The following is a 16,309-nucleotide window of genomic DNA, read 5'->3' as shown; positions in this document are numbered from 1 at the left end:
ATTAACTCGACAAGCACGGCTGTGGCTCCTTGTGAACCCTGCGCATCATGGCGGACCACACTGGCAGCGCCAGGCCCGGCACTCCGTCATACAAGTCCAATGGCTCGTCCTACGAACATGTTGTCCTCGGAAAGCTCAACCCATGCAAACCCGACGTTATAACGGTCGCCGATGTTGAGGCTCACCTCGCTCACAAAGAAGCTGCCACCGCACACGGCGCCGCCGCAGCTGCTTCGCTTGCGGTCGAAAGCAAGCTCGACGTTCACAAGCTCCACTTCGCCAACGATGGCTCCGGCCGCCGCGTTCTTCGCGAAGAGAACTGCTACAGCAAACTCGGCTTTTGCTTCCCACAACGGAAGAAGTGGCGCATTCTCATCGTCCTGTTCATCGTCCAGATCAGCATGAACTTCAACGCGGCCATCTATCCGAACGCCGTTCCTGGCATGAAGGAGCACTTCCACGTCGATGGCTGGAAGGCTCGTCTCGGTCAAATGGTCTTCCTCGTCGCCTATGCCTTCGGCTGTGAGCTCTGGGCTCCATGGTCCGAGGAGCTGGGCCGTAAGTGGGTGCTTCAAGGCTCGCTCTTCCTCGTCAACCTCTGGCAGATCCCGTGCGCACTTGCACCAAGCTTCTGGGTCGTCTTCGGCTTCCGGTTCCTTGGCGGCCTCTCTTCTGCCGGCGGATCCGTTACGCTTGGCATGGTTGCCGACATGTACGAGCCGAACGACCAACAGTTCGCAGTCGCCTTCGTCGTCCTTGGCTCCGTCGCTTCCGCTGTCATCACGCCCATCGCCGGCGGCGCCATCACGCAGTACCTGCCCTGGCAGTGGGTCTTCTGGATCTCGCTCATCTTCGGCGCACTTACTCAGGCTTTGCAACTCTTCCTCATCCCCGAAACCCGCGCTAGCATCCTCGTAACCCGCGAAGCCAAGCGCCTGCGCAACGAGGGAACGATTGTCTACAGCCAAGACGAGATCAAAGGCGAGACTCTCTGGAAGCGCCTGGACTGGCAGGAATGCTGCACACTGATGTGGCGCCCATACCAGTTCCTCATCATGGAGCCCATTGTCCGCTACCTGTCCCTGCTCTCCGGCTTCAGCGACGCGCTCATCTTCATCGGTCTAGACTCCTTCGGTATGGTGCTGAAGCAGTGGCATTTCAACCACCTCACCATCGGCTTGTCTTTCATCGCCCTGCTGCTCAGCTACATCGCCGCCTACTTCTGGTTCTTCTACGACTACAAGAAGCAGGGAAAGATGATGCGAAACGAGCCTGACAAGTTCACGCCAGAGCGCCGCCTTTGGCTTCTCCTCTTCGTGGCACCGCTACTCTCCATCGGCCTCTTCGGCTTCGCATGGGCCTCGCTCGGCCCACGATCACACATCCCTTGGATCCTTCCGATCCTCTTCACCGTGCCGATCGGCATCGCCAACTTCGCCGTCTACATGGCCACCATCGACTACATGATCGCAGCCTACGGCCCATACGCCGCCTCTGCTACCGGCGGTAACGGCTTCTGCCGCGATCTGCTCGCCGGTCTTGCCGCGTTGTTCGCCACTCCGTTCTACAACAACGTCGCCACAGGCACGAAATACCAGCTCACCATCCCATCCTTGATCCTGTCGGGTATCGCGCTGCTGCTCATCATCCCAGTATACTACTGCTACGCCAAGGGTCCGGAGATCCGAGCCAAGTCAAAGTATGCGTCTCAGCTGGCTCAGGAGCGTGCAGAGCACAAGGAGGAACGCCAAGAGGCCATATCAGCGTCCACATCTCCAGTCAACTTACCGCCCAACTCGCCACCTCGCACACGACCAAACTCGAGGCCATCGTCACGGCCAATTTCGCGGATGGCCTCACCGGTCCGTAGGACGGTTCGGGCTCCGAACGAGATGGAGAGGATGCAGCTGCCGGCGATTGACTTGATGTGACGATGATACACTGCAACACAAGCGCCATGGGCGACTAAGTAAACTCCGTCCATTCCACCTTTCTCGATGCTCGTGCTGACCGTTAGTTGTAGAGTGCGGGACTACACAAGAGCATGCTGTCTTTTCTGCTCGAACATCGGGTTCGATCATTTTCACAATGATACCCAGCTGTAGCTGGTCGCAACTGGAGATGCATCTCAGGCAAAGCTGGCGGCTACAGCATGCGTTGATGGAATTGGTAGGAGTTGAGGATGCATTTGAATGCTTGTTTGGCTTTACGGCCACTGAATACTTGTGTCTACTTTCGCCGCGCTCTGGCGATGGGGGGATCCTGCTTTCGCGAAGTTGCCTCGTGCTAAGGGGAGCAGCACTCTCGCTGTTAGCAAGGGCGCGTACGCGAAATGGTGGTCAGGATGTACATTCGCTCTCCAATAAAATAAATACCAATATGCTTATCCCTTCCCTTTCCCACTGCCTTCCAAATGCCGTATCAGGTCCTCGATCGTAATCACCTTCAGTCCATACCGTCTCGCAAATGCCAGACACCCATCCCGTCTCATCATCCCAAAGCCACCGCTCATCTCTGCGATTCCCTGCGTCTCCTCACCGTCTTCGACCAACTCCGCAATAACACCCACCGGCTGCTTGCCCGCTAACCGGCAAAGATCGACGGCAGCCTCAGTATGCCCTGCCCGAACTCTGACGCCGCCCTCCCGAGCCTGTAATGGCACCACATGCCCCGGCCGTCTGAAAGACTCCTTCGTAGCTGTCGGGTCCGCCAGTCTCCGGCACGTCGTACTTCTGTCCTGCGCGCTAATTCCCGTAGTGACCTCCTCGCTCGCATCGATCGTAATGGTGTAAGCAGTCCTATTCGGATCGGCATTCTCGCTCACCATTTGAGGGAGTTCTAATCGTGCGGCTAGTGAGGGCAAGATCGGAGCGCAAAGATAGCCGCTGCTATGCCGGATCATGAACGCTGCTTTGGCCGGCGTAAAGTCGGAGGCGGCGATGATGAGGTCGCCTTCGTTCTCGCGGTGCGGACTGTCGAGCACGACAAGAAACTCGCCATTGGCTGGTGGAACGCTTGTTAGCGGCACCTTGTCGGCGTCTTGCGCAGGTGAGACGTACCGAATGCTTCGACAGCATCTGGTATGCTATCGAACGACGTGTCCCCATTGGTCATCGCCATGGTACCACCCGTACTGCGTGCCCGCTACCTGGATGCTCTTGCGGCTTACAGTCTGCTCGAGGGTTCGGCGACAGGAAGTTGAACAGGCAGTCAGTAACCGCAGTAGCTATTCAGGACGGTGCTTCCTTGATACTTTCACCGGCGACTACGTCTAACTCTGACCGAGGCACAATGGTTTCACTAAGCTTGACAGTCATTTTGGTGGATATATGAGGGACGACACATTTAGTGGGGTGACAAAATAGACTCTCCGTGCTTTGATCGGCTTAGCAATCATTATCTGGCCGACGGTCCAGCAGCACGCCGTGTGCCAACGTCTTCTTGTGGCCCGAAGAATGATGGTCAGCAGGAATACATAGCATGGTACACTGCTCGGACAACGTCAACAACCAGTTTTTGGTCTCGTGTTTCCCATTTCCTGTACAAGATTCCACCAGCCATGAGCATACCGCGTAACAAGCAACCCATCGTCGCTTCAGCGTGTCAGTGCTCCTACAATGGTCGTTCGACAACGTTGTATACGCTCGTCGAAGAAGGGCAGAAAGGGTACCACGCAGCCGAAAAGAAGTCTCCGTGCAGCCTTGTCACACCGGAAGACCGCCGCCTGGTACTGTCCAAATGGCCCTCATCTGCACAAAAGCGTGCTTAGTTTACCCGATCATAGATGCGTCAGTGTCCAAATCCTGCTTTCCAACTAACTGGCTCGTTTAGCCGGGAGACCGGTCCCCTTCGTTCGAGATCAACTGTCGACGCGCATAGGCGAGCTGTAACCAGAAGAAAGAACGTAAGCAAATGCGATAAGGGACACAAAACAGAAAAGGTCATCATGACAGTGAAGGCAAAGGAGAGAAGTAATACACACCTCATCCAGCGTCTTCGCCAAGTTCGCATTCTTGCTGACGACCGCCTCCACTTCCGCACTCACGCTGCCCCTTAGATCAACCTCGCACTGGCGTGGCAGCCATCTTAGTATATCAAATCCATTAGCATACACTGTAGTCGTGTTAGTCGGCGCAGCATTGCCATCGGTAGTAGGCAGGCTGAAAGGCATGTAAATGACCATCTTCCGCAAACCCCAACAATAGCGCAACGACAGCCGGACAGTCTCCTGAAAGCGATCCAGTATCTCGTTGTACGATGGGATTCCTACTTCCACATGCCTGATCTGGCGCCGAGACCGCTGATGTAACGTCGCAAGCGTGGCGGGTGCGGTGGCGAGATCGAGGTTGAAGTGGTTCTCACTGTAAAGGACACTGCGCGCTTCCTGGTAAACGGTCTTGCTTACGCGGAGAAGGTTGACGACTAGAGGGTCCTCGGCTTGCGGGCGCGGAGTCGGCGGAGGCAGAGGCAGTGGCGGGAGCGAAACGCGTCGGTGAGCCCGAGTCGTACACTTCAACCCGCGGCCAATGGTTGCTGTGGCACCTGCACTGCTTTGACGAGCGGACAGCCGGGTGACGCGCATCGGTCGCGTGTGGCGGTTGGACCAGATGCTTGGCCCTGTAGGCTGGGACCGAGTTGCTGATCTTGACTGCGAGCTAGATCCTGCAATCTCGTCGTCTTCCATCCCAGTACTACTCGGGCTAATGTCGATTCGGGCGTCTGCATCGACTTCGTCCTGTTGTGGCCGGGGCGCAGGACGCGGCTGCTCCTTCTTCGACAGCAGAATGTTGAACGGCCTTGTCAAGCATGCGCGGTAGATCTCGTTTCTGATCTCTGCAGGCAGCTGCATCAATGGGAATTGCTTGTCCTCAAACAAAGCCTTGCGTTTACCCGCCCGTGCTACCTCCAGTCCCTCCATATATGCCATATGACCGTCGACATCTTCGTCCATAGCATCGTGTTCTGATGGTGGTTCCGACTCTCCGGTTGTGCTCATGTAACAGACCTCGTCAACCATCTCCTGTAACTTTGAGCCACTCGCACTCGTGGCCTCCGTAGCCAGCCTGCTCCTCAGCCGAGTGCTCATACCATTATGCTCTTGCCCAGTACCTGTTGCTGACCGGCGCTTCGCAACGCGTCCCGAAGACGTGGCACGCGCCATGTTTGCTTCTGGTTTGCCTCGAATACGCGCTCAAAATGCTATGCCTATGTCCAAGTACAGTGTGTAACGTGCGCCATCTTAACCTGACCACATAAAGAGATGATAAGGTGGGATACGGTGCCAAGCCAAATCGTTCGATGTCTAAATCCCAATAGCGGTTTTCCGAATCCTGTTGCAGTAGTGGACCAAATGTACCTACACTTAGAGATTGCCCAGCAAACATCGCCTGGTTCCGAGATCGATGGCGGCAAGGCAAGGATATAGCCGGGCCGAGGCCGGATGTGCCGCCGGTCAGGGGTCAGTGTGTTTCTCTTTCGCAGTGATTACAGACAACGAAAATGCTCCAATAACGAAGATTATTATTCTTGCTTGACATACAGATCGTAGAACTACTTCCACATACCTCGCCACTGCTTTGCGAGCGTGCATTCTTCCCCCAAATATTAAGAGGCTGATTTCTCCGCCGGGTTTTCCTATCTCCGGCTTTCCGCAGTACTACTTCAACACTGTCTTGCACCGCGCGCCACCGCTATGCGACGGCAATCCATGTGTGACCGCCTCGTATGGTACACGCGCTGTTTTGCTGGTCATTGTCGTCATGAAGAACTCCCTTCCCCACATGAAGCGAACCTTCCAGTTTTTCCCACCAAGCGCCTTGGATTAACATGGGTCGAGATATTAGTGATAGAGTCGAGGACTGGCCGCTTCACAATGTTCAGAAAAGACATAGAACATGAGAGTAGATAGGCAATAGTGAAGATGGCCAGGTAAGATGCCAGTAAGAACAAGCGCAGCCCTCTGCGCAGACGCCAGACGTTCCAGCAAACTAAAGTCAAGTCGGTCGCGCAATCGGGGTATATCCGGTAAACCGTCAAACGCCGGAACCCTGGTAAGCGAGCAGTTACACGTTGCCTCCTGCTTCCGGACCTGCAAGGTGGTCGTACCACAGCCTCCTATGCTTCGCCGAGAGAAGAGCATTAGCACAACTAGACATCCTTCTCTTCCTCGGCCTTCTCCGACACCTCCGCCAGCGTCTGAGCATCTTGTTGATCACTTTGCTGATGCGCAGTCGGGTGAGCGTGTTGAGCAGTGCCGGCAGGCCCAGTGCTGACGTGAGCAGTCTCAACATCACTGTACTATTGTTGATGCTGGGCCCACATCTCCGCACCGCGCAGCTGCTGGTAATCAATCGGACCAGTGCTGTGCGGCCTTTGCACTGGCTGCTGATAGTACATCGCCGCCGCGTTGGCGGTCGCGTACTGGCCGTTTGGATCCGGGTATGAATAATCGCTCTGCTGATGCTGCGTCAGACCGTTGTGCGGCGATTGCCACCCCATTGCAGCACTTATATGCGGGCTGTTGCTTCCGCTGCCTGTTTGCTGACCGTTAGTCGTTGGCGGCTCCAGTATCTGCGGTGGGTTGTAGCCCGATGATGGATTAGAAGTAAGTCCAGGCCTCTGCGGCTGGGTGGTGGGCGGCATCGGATATTGCGAAGGCGACTGCGGCCGAGGCGAGCCTTGCATCTCGCTGCGAAGATGCTGCGGGAAGGCGGCTGCTGCTGCCATGCCGTTGCCCATGACTTGCATATAGAGATCCGAGCCTTGCCTCTGCATCTGCGGAACGCCGTTAACATTGATGGCTGGCGAGTTGACTCTATCCGGCTGCTGAGGCATCGGCGACTTCCCGTCGGAGTAGTCACCTTCCTCATCAGACCCTCTAGAGCGGCTTTGCATGTTGACGCGAGACGCCAAAGCAGCAGCGGTGGCGGCTTCTGATTCCTCGATGGTACCAGTGTGGTGATTTTGGTGGCGCGTGAGCGTCGTTCTTCGAGTGAAGGTCTTCTGGCAATCCGCGTATGGGCACTTGTAAGGCCGCTTGCCAGAGTGGATACGCCGGTGGCGTGCTAGCGAGCTTGAGTCGCTGAATGGCTAGAAGATAGTCAGCAGCGGTTCGCTAACAGGTGTCATATAAAGCACAAACCTTGCCACACCGCTCACACATATGCGGCTTTTCACCAGTATGTACTCGTGAGTGAACCGTCAACGCCGAGCGCTGGATGAACTGCTTGTTGCAACCCGGGTAGTCGCATGCGTGAGGCCTGACGCCGCTGTGTATGCGCTCTGTACTATGTCAGCTGGTGACAACCATGCGTCATCCGTGATGAGCCTACCATGCCGAGCAAGATCACTTCTCCTAGCGAAGCCTTTGCCGCAACTGGAGCATGCAAAAGCTTTGGGAAGCCCACTACCATTTGGCCTGCCAGTACCATCACTCTGCGTCGGGTCTGGTGGTAGAGCTCCTTGAACGGGTCCCATCGAGGCTTGTGGCTGGTAAGATTGGTCTGATCCCGCGTTCGGATGGTACGTGTGCTGGATCAGAGGCATAGCACCTTGCTGCTGCATTGAAGGCGACGGATACCGCGGTACACCGCCATTCAACTGGTTCGCCAGGTACGCCATGCTGTTCTGCTGCGGCGTTTGCGATGAATATCGCGATGACTGTTCTGAATTATGAGGTGAGATGGCACGATCTGAGCCGTTTTCAGACTTTATCCTGCCGTTGCCATTCGGGACGTAGAGGTTCTGCTGTCCATAATGCGCGCCGGTCATGTCATGATTCATGTTCATCGGTATAGGTACTTCGTATTGCATGTTTCTGCGGCCTGCTAATGAAGTTGATCTGTTAGTGTTGAGCAACGAAGTAAGGTCCATTTCGCCAACAATGCTGTCCCTCCTCTTGCGTTGAGGAGCGAATAGCAGATGACTGATGGAAGGCAAAGCCATACAACGCGGTCTTGTGTGTACGCGCCTGATCTAACCTCCACCTCCAAGGGCCGGAAAGACGGTGACTCGGTGAAAAGTTGCAACCCACGTGATACCACGCAACAGTGTATGTGAACGGGCAATGTTTCTTACCACACGTCGCCTTGGCCCGCAGAATGCGATATGTGATGTGTATGCGGGCGTGGGCCCTGGTCGCGGGTGGTGGTCTGTTCGGAGGCGATGGACGGGAGGTCGTGCGTCTTGAAGGTCACAGCTCCAAGTGCTTGCAACAACAACACTGCGCAGTCAACTCGACACGTCAGTCAAACGTGTCTCAAGGGTGTCTTCCATGCATGCAGTGTGTGGTATGGGATGGGGCTAGATGGAAGGTACACCGCGAGTGCCGGCTGATGGCGCTTCGCGTGCACCGTCGTAGAAAAGGAGGTGGAATGAGTTTGCCGGCGAGGGAACGCGTGTCGGCGGCGATGGCAAGAGCGCATAGAACATACCTTTACTGTGTTTGCACCTTCCCAGAGAAGACTCGCAGAGCGTAGCAACGAAAATAGCGACGACGGAACGCCGACGGAACAAAAGACGTGATGGTGTTGCTGGAGTTCGCGCGTTCGAGTAGCTTGCGATGCTCCGTGCGCTCTTTAACCCTGAGCGCTGAGTCTTCTCCCTGGAAAGATGCGATCGGAGCCTCCCGCGCCAAGCCGACACTAGCGCCGCAACTCGAAGTAGCGGTTTGGAAAAGTGTTTCTATTTCCAAACGCCGCTCTCGATCTGAATACCCTCCGCGAATCTGTTCGGTTCCTCGAACCGCTTGGTTCCCAAACGCGCTGTTTGTTTGGTAGTGCTGACGATAGCACTGAAGCTTTCCTTTGGTTCGAGTAGGCACTAAATGCGAACGTTGCGGCTGGCAAACGTTCCGATCGATGAGCAACCAGTCGTCTTCCGGGTGATTACCGAACGTCCACTCACGCGGACAATAAGCTCTTTCTGGAACAACCTTGTCACGCCGTCATCCGTCAGCTTTGCTGCGATCGTTCAAACGTAGTTCTTGCGACCCGGTATCTTCCACCGTCAGACTCTGGCGAGCCTCGTCCGCAAGCGCTGTTAAAGTCGACGGTGTCTTGAAATCCCTGTCTTCCGTGGGTACAAGCACGTCTTGAAACGTGGGACCTCTTCAGATTTCCAGGCAGGCGGTAAGTGGACGTTTGGGTGAGCGTGACCTCGCTCCTCCGTTGCCACTTGTCCAGCGGCCTTGCCGTTGCTCTCGCTCCTCCGTCTGCTGTTCCGTTATGTTTGATTTACCAATTTTTCGTCTCATTCATCACTGGGATCTCACACGCTGACAGACCGGGAACCGGTTGTTCGCACGTTCTTGCTTGGGATAGGCGAGATTCGGTCGTTCAATTCGGAGCTAAGACTTGCTGAATGAACGCTTAGCTGCGTTCGTGGGGATCAGTGTAGTGAGGGAGCGTGTTGTTTATCTCGAGGTATGGAAGTTGAAGAGGAGCTTCAAGGATTGCTGCTCCACGCAAGTGTTGTGAGTGAGGCAAAGAGAGAGCTCTCCAGCCCAATTACAACTTCAGCACAGCTCCGCCCAGGCGTATATAGCCGCAAAGACCACCATACGTCAAGAACCAGAGAGATTGCATTCGGCACTGCGTCTAGCGTGCGCAGCGTACAAGGACACACTATGGTAGGAACATCCTGGCACCCTAAGCCACGGCCCTACAGGCCGGCGAGCGCACCGCCAGTGAAGCCGGAACCTGCATTCCGGGTATGGAATGTGGAACATATATGGCGGCAATGGTGCGAATCTACGTTACGAACAGTAAGTGCCACTGCCTGGCTTGAGGCGACCTTTGTTCTACGATTGGTGCCAGCATGGATGTTCTGAATCGAGTAGTTTGACGCAGGAGCATGCCATCTCGGACGTGCTTAACACAGCATCCATGCCTATAGGCTCCATGTCGGGCATGCCTTCAGCCGCTAGGCGCACAAAGAGCACCACTTCACGAGTCATTGAGGGTTCCGCTGCTCGTACGTTCAGGGATGTGTTGGGTTGTATGAGTAGCAATGGCTTGATTAGAAGCTCGCTAGAAGTCCTCCAAAGCCATGGACTGACGCCATCATGCCCGGAAACGTACATGCACCGCCATAAGCAGGGGCCGGTCTGAGGCCGTACGAACGGCGCTGTGCTATAGAAGCACGGGAGAAGGATGGAAGGGGTAGCACTGAGCTCATTTCGCGTGGCAGCTGCCGGGGCGCACAGGCCGCTTAGGTACACATTGCCAATAAGCAGCCATTGGCCATAGCGCTATTTTGGGATGCTGAAGTTCGACGTCAGCTCGTCGTCTGCCTTTTGTAGAAACCTTTTCTTCCCAGAGCAAGAGCAAAGAACGTGTATCGATCGACACAATAAATACATAGAAGCTGGTATGGAGACATGCTTACTCTGTATGATGGAGAAGCTGTCGATGCCGCCATCTGCAGTATTAAGCGGAGAGCGGGCAGTAGTTCGGCAGATGCACTGAGGTAGGCCATGCTTACAACCCACGCCCTCTGCCTTTCCATCTTTTGTAAACCGGCGTATAACTAAACAGCATGGCTAACCCGGTAATGAATCACGCCCACATCGGCCAAGTGAAGGGCCGCAAAGCGAAAGAAGGAGTCGAGCAGTATCTTGGTATCCGATATGCTACGATCAAAGATCGTTTCGCGCCTCCTGTGCTCCATGAGTACGATGGTAGTGGTCTTGATGCAACGAAGATAGGGTAAGCCTGATCAACACCCTGCCCAAGCCTACCTACTCAAGCGCTCCCAGGCCACAGACGGCGCCTATCCCGCAAGGTGCACAGCACGAACAAGCTCTCATTCAGCACACACTCCCGACATCGGAAATACAGTTCTCGGATCTGGAGGGGCTGAATCTCAACATCACCAAGCCGGCCACTGAAGACGACAACCTTCCTGTGTTCCTCTTCATCCATGGCGGCGGCTTCATGGTCGGCTCTGCCACGTTCCCGCAATACGACATGGCTCGCTTCGTCGCTCTGAGCGTCAACAAGGGTCTCCCAACCATAGCCGTGACGTTGAACTACCGTCTTGGACCGCCAGGCCTGCTCACAAGCCAGGAAATGCGGGAGGCTGGGTATTTGCCCAATAACGCCATCCGAGACCAACGGACGGCCATCCAGTGGGTGAGAAAGTACATCTCTGGCTTTGGAGGGGATCCGGAGAACATCACGCTTGCGGGTGAGAGTGCGGGCGGTGTTAGCTGTACTTATCATCTGCAGTCTACGCAGCCCTTGTTCAAGCGTGTGATGCCCATGTCAGGCACGAGCCTCTTGTTTCCTCCGTTGCCGATCGACTTGGCAGAGGCGAACTATCAGACTGCCGTCAAGGCATTAGGCTTGGACTCGCTTTCTCCCAAGGAGCGGATTAAGGCGCTGGTATCGATGGACGCTGCTGGGCTAATGGGCAAGCTAATGACTGTCCCTAAGCTACCTGTGATGGAAAGCGATCTACCGCTCATATCGCAGTCCTTTGCCGACTTTTCCGAAAGCAAGGTCCCAATGTGCGGCGCCGATTGGTGCGAGAGCATACTGATTGGCGACTGCCAAATCGATGGGAGCATTCAAAGCCTTCGGCTTCAACATCGCAAAAGCGGGATCGGGCGAGCCTTCTGCGACGACATGCAGAAAGCGTTTTCCACGGTCGAGTACGCCGACAAACTCCTCCACGGTTACGGCATCTCTCCCGACTTAGAGGACGATACTGCTTTCGGCAAGGTGCTCGAGGTTCTGAACGATATCGGCTTCTACGCGCCTACATTGGCTTTCGCGGAAGGTTCGACAGGCGGCGGCGTTAAGACCTTCATGTACCGCTTCAACGAACCGAATCCCTGGGATGGGCCGTGGAAGGGCAGAGCTAATCACATCCTGGACATCGCTTTCCTGTTCCAGAACTACAATGACTACCTTTCTGACGAGCAAAGGAAGACTGCGGAGGGTTTTGCGGAGAGTGTGTTCCAATTCGTGCATGGGCAGGACCCATGGCGGGAATGGAAGTCGGAGGAGCGGGTGGCAAAGGTACTTGGTCCGCATGGCCGCGCCGAGTTGGTGGAAGACGTGCCGGAGAAAGTGGGGAGGAGTATCGTCTTGCTTGACCTTGCAAAGGTGGTGCCAGGTGGAATGGATTACCTGAATGAAGTGCTGAATGGGTTTTTGAGAGGCCCACCAGCTTCATAAGGCACGAGGCAGCGACGACTGTTGACACGGATAGCTCTAAATCAGCATCCTTCATAGCCTCATGAACCATGCGTAGGACTGCTCAGCCCTCGTCGCACCAAGCAGATATGCGGTGGCATCGCAGCAAGATGCGTGCCGAATTGAAGCCCGGCACGAAACGCGCTAAGACACGACAGCACGGCTCACACCAGCGTCGAAGCGTAGACCCACCTGCCACATACTGTAGACTTTTGGCTTCTAGCATAAATGTTCCCGAATGCTTCGACAGGCGGATCACCTACATTGCAGACCAACGGTCTCGAGGTTGATCCGCAGGGTCTGAACACGTAGAAGTGAAGACAAACGTGAAGTCTGAGTGGGCAAAAGCGTACCCTCATCGCTAAGAATGCACATGTCAGCAAGTGAATCTACCATCTAATCCCATCCACCTCCACCCTCCCATCACCCACCCAGCAAATCCCTAAGCACCCTCCACCCTCCTTCCCCTCGCCTCCCCCTTTCCCGCCTCCGGCCTGCCACCAAGTGGCGGCAATCCAAACGGCGGACCCGGCAACGTCACCTCCGGCAACTTAACCGGCACCTCTTTCCCCACCGTGATCCTCTCCGGCAACTTCTCCCCCCTAACAACCTTCTCCATCTCCTCCTTACTCAACGTCTCATGCTCCACCAACGCCTTCGCCAACCGCTCCAGCGCACTCTTATTGTCAGTCAAAAGCTTCATCGCTCTCAGTCGTCCCTCTTCCACTAGTCGGCGGACTTCGGACTCGATGTTCTTCTTCGTGTCGGGAGAAAGTTTGCTGTAATCCGATGCGAGGTCGATGTTGCCGAGGAGTTCTGACATCCCCGCCCGTGTAACCATCGCCTGCGCCGTGGCGGTCGCTTGCGTGATATCCGAGCTCGCGCCCGTCGTCACATTCTCAGGTCCGTAGATCAACTCCTCCGCGCATTTCCCGCCCATACACACATCGATCCTCGCCATGAGTTCCTTCCGCGTTTCAGAAACTTTGTCGAGCTCCGGCAGCTGCCACGTCAATCCCAGCGCGTGACCGCGGGGCATGATCGTCGCTTTGTACAGAGGTGTACTGGCTTCGGTCAACATGGCTACGAGCGCGTGGCCACCTTCGTGGTAGGCGGTCATGACTTTGTCTTTCTCCTGGATCACTGCGGAGCGGCGCTCGGCGCCCATCATGATCTTGTCCTTGGCCCAGACGAGGTCGTCGATGGTGACTTTCTGCTGCTTCATCTTTGACGCCCGTACGGCGGCTTGGTTGACGACGTTCTCCAGCTCTGCTCCAGAGAAGCCAGGACATCCTCGCGCGATCTCAGCGGGATCTACAGCCGAGTCGAGCCGGATGTTGCGGAGATGGTGCTTGAGAATTGCTATCCGACCTCTCACATCGGGCAAGGGGACGGAGACGTTACGGTCGAAGCGGCCGGGACGAGTGAGCGCTTTGTCGAGAGATTCGGGGAAGTTGGTGGCGCCGATGATGATAACGCCGGAGTTTTGCTCGAAGCCGTCGAGTTCGGTGAGGAGCTGATTGAGCGTTTGCTTGGCGTATGCGGCGTCGCGTTCGTGGCGTTTGCTGCCGATTGCGTCTAGCTCGTCGATGAAGATGATAGAGGGTGCCTTTGCCTTCGCTGCGGCGAAGAGATCGCGTACGCGTTTTGCGCCAACGCCTACGTAGACTTCGTCGAATTCGGAGCCGGACATGTAGAAGAAGGGCACACCTGCTTCTCCCGCCACTGCGCGAGCGAGCAGCGTCTTGCCAGTTCCTGGTGGTCCAACGAGCAGTACGCCCTTTGGTAGCTTGCCTCCCAGCGTGCTGAAACGATCAGGCGACCGCAAGAACTCCACCAACTCTTGCACTTCTTCCTTCGCCTCATCGCAGCCCTGCACGTCGCCAAACCGGGTCGTCTGCAGCTCTGGCTTCGCTTCCGCATTCGCCGCACCGCTGACCTTCTTCAGCACGCCCGTGGCCTCGATCAAGAGCGTGAACACGACAAGCGAGCAGTACGCGATCAGGCCGAAGACGGCGAAGAATTTGACCCATTTGAAGATGGTGCTGCCGATACTCTCGTCCACGACAACATAAAGCGGCTCATTCTTCGCACCGGATCCTGCCTTGGATATGCTGACATTACCGCCCTGGTTCCGTGCCGATACCGCCTGTCCGATCGCTTGTAGTTGCTCGTTGCTAAGCGAATGGCTGTTCCCACCCGCGATCTTGCCCGCCGCCGACCCGAGACTGCCACTTTCTGTCGCGCCTATCCGCTCCAGCGCACGCATGTATGCGCCCTCGCATGCCTGGTTGCTTGCATATCGGCCTGTTTGATACCGCTCTACCAAAATCTCGGGCATGTTCGCGCGAAGGAGGGCTTGATAGAAGGCGTTTTGAGCGGTGGCGCTGCCGGGATTGTTATTGGCCGTCTGCTCCATTTGTGCGAGGAGATTGTGGGAGGGATTGTTTTGCTGACCCCATGTTGCGCCGAAGAGGCTGCGTTGTTGGGAGAACCCGACGAATGTCGTCCGCGGGGGCGGAGAGCGAAGGGTTATGGGCGCAAACCGGATGGTAGAGGTGGTAGAGAAAGCTCGGGCGGAGGGTGAGAGGGAGGATGATGGTCGTGTGAGTGGCGATGCTTGTCGGAGACTGCCTCTCGGCGAAGCGCCGAACAGTCCGCCGATAGTCATTGCAGTATTTGTTGTAGGTGTGCTCGGTGTTCTCCTCGTCGATATCGACGTTGGTAATGCCTCTTGTTGCACCTCTCGCCTCCGCTGTCTCTGTTGGGTCGATATCGTCCTCTTCGGCACATTTCTAAACGATGCCCGTACAACGTATGCCCAACTCGGCAACAGCTCGTTCGTTACGGCGGCCATGTGCTGCATATTGCCGGGCCTCGCGAAGGCCATGCTTGCCTGCGGTCTAAGCCGCGGGAGTCGGGATGAAGGCAACGCTCAATGCAAGTCTCATTAAGGATTGAATCAAAAGAAGGAGAAGGATATAACGAGGTAGTGGGTGCGTGGGAGTGAAGGACTGATTGAGATGCAGCAGGCGGAGGCAAGACCGCCTGTCAACGAACAGACGCCCGGAGAGGCACATGACGACTTCCGAATCGGAAAGAACATCGCCACTATGGTGCGCACGGGCCTCCATTCTAGATAGTCGGCTCACGTGCTCACCAGCACTACCCACTGTACATGTGTTCATTGTGCTCTTCGGAATCTCTAACTTCCAATTGGTGCTTGCTTTCTATCGCTGAAGACCGTAGGGTCATTAGCGTGTCTACTCATCAATATGGCGCTGTTTGCCACTGCAGCAGACAATATTGGTGTAAGAGAGGGAGATAGTCCTCAATAGCGCAATTACCACCTACCCACCAATATGACCCTACTCACTTCCCCCTCCCACCCCCTTTCCCACCACCCCCACCCCGCCTCTTCCCCACACTGACAAACAACGGCCGACACTCCTTACAATACCACGTCTCGTCCTCGGCAGGACTACTCCTCAACTCCGTACACCCCAAGTGGAACCACTCACGCGCACACGCGTCGTTATCGCACGCCACCATCTCCCCGTACGAGCCGCGGTTGCAATAACAATATCGTGGCTCATTCGGGTCGTCCGGGTCGTGTTCCGAGTCTTCTGCTTCGGCGTCCGCTTCAGCGTCCGCTTCAGCCTCGAGCTCGGTGTCGGCGTCTGCGTCTTCATCGCCTTCCGCTTCTGCTTCCGGTTCTGGTGATAGGTTGGCGGGGCTGGTGTCTTCCTCCATGCCGCGCGCGGGTTCGGGCTCGTCTTCGGCTTCTGGCTCGTCCTCCTCCGGTGCTGGTGCAGATGCAGAGGTGACGGCCGTTGCGTCGACAGGCGGCTCCTCATCCGCAATCTCAGACTCCACCTCCTCCTCCTCTTCCTCCCTTCCCTCCGGCTGCCGCTCAGCTTCCTCCTCACCAACTTGAGCCTCCACCGGCGACTCCACCCCCCTCGTTTGCGTATTCCTCCTACTAACCGGCCGACTCCTTGTCCTCCTCCCCTCCTCCACACCCACCTCCGCCTCTCCAAGCGTCACCTCCTCCCCAACACCATCCAGATGCTCAATCTCCGCATCAATATCCCCATCATCATCCGACT

General features: G+C 56.1%; 10 protein-coding genes across 10 annotated transcripts; 5 read left to right on the top strand and 5 right to left on the bottom strand.

Moving 5' to 3' along the window:
- Window positions 1-47: 47 nt before the first annotated feature.
- On the top strand, window positions 48-1,921 carry BAUCODRAFT_121245 (uncharacterized protein; the record flags this gene model as incomplete). The annotated part of the gene is made up of 3 exons (XM_007676829.1): window positions 48-242; window positions 270-1,778; window positions 1,871-1,921. The coding sequence occupies 3 exons, from the start codon at window positions 48-50 to the stop codon at window positions 1,919-1,921; spliced, it is 1,755 nt and encodes a 584-aa protein (XP_007675019.1).
- A 252-nt stretch (window positions 1,922-2,173) lies between these two features.
- BAUCODRAFT_32403 (uncharacterized protein) lies at window positions 2,174-3,221 on the bottom strand. The gene is made up of 2 exons (XM_007676284.1): window positions 3,060-3,221; window positions 2,174-3,003 (listed from the first exon to the last, which is right to left on the bottom strand). Exons 1-2 carry the CDS (start codon window positions 3,118-3,120, stop codon window positions 2,384-2,386), a joined length of 681 nt encoding a protein of 226 aa, XP_007674474.1. The 5' UTR covers window positions 3,121-3,221; the 3' UTR covers window positions 2,174-2,383.
- A 606-nt stretch (window positions 3,222-3,827) lies between these two features.
- Window positions 3,828-5,161, bottom strand: BAUCODRAFT_121243 (uncharacterized protein; the record flags this gene model as incomplete). The annotated part of the gene is made up of 2 exons (XM_007676828.1): window positions 3,828-3,884; window positions 3,983-5,161. The coding sequence occupies 2 exons, from the start codon at window positions 5,159-5,161 to the stop codon at window positions 3,828-3,830; spliced, it is 1,236 nt and encodes a 411-aa protein (XP_007675018.1).
- A 572-nt stretch (window positions 5,162-5,733) lies between these two features.
- BAUCODRAFT_422881 (uncharacterized protein) lies at window positions 5,734-6,284 on the top strand. Its single transcript, XM_007676827.1, has one exon. The coding sequence runs from the start codon at window positions 5,934-5,936 to the stop codon at window positions 6,270-6,272; it is 339 nt and encodes a 112-aa protein (XP_007675017.1). The 5' UTR covers window positions 5,734-5,933; the 3' UTR covers window positions 6,273-6,284.
- A 13-nt stretch (window positions 6,285-6,297) lies between these two features.
- Window positions 6,298-7,620, bottom strand: BAUCODRAFT_67601 (uncharacterized protein; the record flags this gene model as incomplete). The annotated part of the gene is made up of 3 exons (XM_007676500.1): window positions 6,298-7,089; window positions 7,142-7,281; window positions 7,332-7,620. The coding sequence occupies 3 exons, from the start codon at window positions 7,618-7,620 to the stop codon at window positions 6,298-6,300; spliced, it is 1,221 nt and encodes a 406-aa protein (XP_007674690.1).
- A 119-nt stretch (window positions 7,621-7,739) lies between these two features.
- Window positions 7,740-8,594, top strand: BAUCODRAFT_32400 (uncharacterized protein). Its single transcript, XM_007676283.1, has 3 exons — window positions 7,740-7,826; window positions 8,077-8,221; window positions 8,433-8,594. The coding sequence occupies exons 2-3, from the start codon at window positions 8,100-8,102 to the stop codon at window positions 8,521-8,523; spliced, it is 213 nt and encodes a 70-aa protein (XP_007674473.1). The 5' UTR covers window positions 7,740-7,826; window positions 8,077-8,099; the 3' UTR covers window positions 8,524-8,594.
- Window positions 8,595-8,978: 384 nt separating this feature from the next.
- On the top strand, window positions 8,979-10,048 carry BAUCODRAFT_32397 (uncharacterized protein). Its single transcript, XM_007676282.1, has one exon. The coding sequence runs from the start codon at window positions 9,425-9,427 to the stop codon at window positions 9,827-9,829; it is 405 nt and encodes a 134-aa protein (XP_007674472.1). The 5' UTR covers window positions 8,979-9,424; the 3' UTR covers window positions 9,830-10,048.
- Window positions 10,049-10,325: 277 nt separating this feature from the next.
- Window positions 10,326-12,535, top strand: BAUCODRAFT_32395 (uncharacterized protein). Its single transcript, XM_007676281.1, has 2 exons — window positions 10,326-10,706; window positions 10,757-12,535. The coding sequence occupies exons 1-2, from the start codon at window positions 10,537-10,539 to the stop codon at window positions 12,180-12,182; spliced, it is 1,596 nt and encodes a 531-aa protein (XP_007674471.1). The 5' UTR covers window positions 10,326-10,536; the 3' UTR covers window positions 12,183-12,535.
- A 96-nt stretch (window positions 12,536-12,631) lies between these two features.
- On the bottom strand, window positions 12,632-15,263 carry BAUCODRAFT_32394 (uncharacterized protein). Its single transcript, XM_007676280.1, has one exon. The coding sequence runs from the start codon at window positions 14,869-14,871 to the stop codon at window positions 12,643-12,645; it is 2,229 nt and encodes a 742-aa protein (XP_007674470.1). The 5' UTR covers window positions 14,872-15,263; the 3' UTR covers window positions 12,632-12,642.
- Window positions 15,264-15,641: 378 nt separating this feature from the next.
- BAUCODRAFT_48082 (uncharacterized protein) lies at window positions 15,642-15,803 on the bottom strand (the record flags this gene model as incomplete). Its single annotated transcript, XM_007676349.1, has 1 exon — window positions 15,642-15,803. A coding segment is annotated over one exon (162 nt), but the record flags the coding sequence as incomplete, so codon positions are not given.
- Between the last annotated feature and the right edge of the window lie 506 nt (window positions 15,804-16,309).

The sequence above is a fragment of the Baudoinia panamericana genome (assembly GCF_000338955.1).
Source record: "Baudoinia panamericana UAMH 10762 unplaced genomic scaffold BAUCOscaffold_4, whole genome shotgun sequence".
Lineage (NCBI taxonomy): Eukaryota > Fungi > Ascomycota > Dothideomycetes > Mycosphaerellales > Teratosphaeriaceae > Baudoinia > Baudoinia panamericana.
This window is presented reverse-complemented; position numbering and strand designations above follow the sequence as displayed.

Excerpts from the sequence above, each read along its gene's own strand:
- BAUCODRAFT_32403 (XM_007676284.1), bottom strand. The coding sequence starts at position 3,120 with ATGGCGATGACCAATGGGGACACGTCGTTCGATAGCATACCAGATGCT. Across the intron at positions 3,004-3,059 it reads AGATGCTGTCGAAGCATTCG|CCAATGGCGAGTTTCTTGTC; the intron begins GTACGTCTCACC and ends GCGTTCCACCAG.
- BAUCODRAFT_422881 (XM_007676827.1), top strand. The coding sequence starts at position 5,934 with ATGCCAGTAAGAACAAGCGCAGCCCTCTGCGCAGACGCCAGACGTTCC.
- BAUCODRAFT_32400 (XM_007676283.1), top strand. The coding sequence starts at position 8,100 with ATGCGATATGTGATGTGTATGCGGGCGTGGGCCCTGGTCGCGGGTGGT. Across the intron at positions 8,222-8,432 it reads AAGTGCTTGCAACAACAACA|CTTTACTGTGTTTGCACCTT; the intron begins CTGCGCAGTCAA and ends CATAGAACATAC.
- BAUCODRAFT_32397 (XM_007676282.1), top strand. The coding sequence starts at position 9,425 with ATGGAAGTTGAAGAGGAGCTTCAAGGATTGCTGCTCCACGCAAGTGTT.
- BAUCODRAFT_32395 (XM_007676281.1), top strand. The coding sequence starts at position 10,537 with ATGGCTAACCCGGTAATGAATCACGCCCACATCGGCCAAGTGAAGGGC. Across the intron at positions 10,707-10,756 it reads CTTGATGCAACGAAGATAGG|GCCACAGACGGCGCCTATCC; the intron begins GTAAGCCTGATC and ends AAGCGCTCCCAG.
- BAUCODRAFT_32394 (XM_007676280.1), bottom strand. The coding sequence starts at position 14,871 with ATGACTATCGGCGGACTGTTCGGCGCTTCGCCGAGAGGCAGTCTCCGA.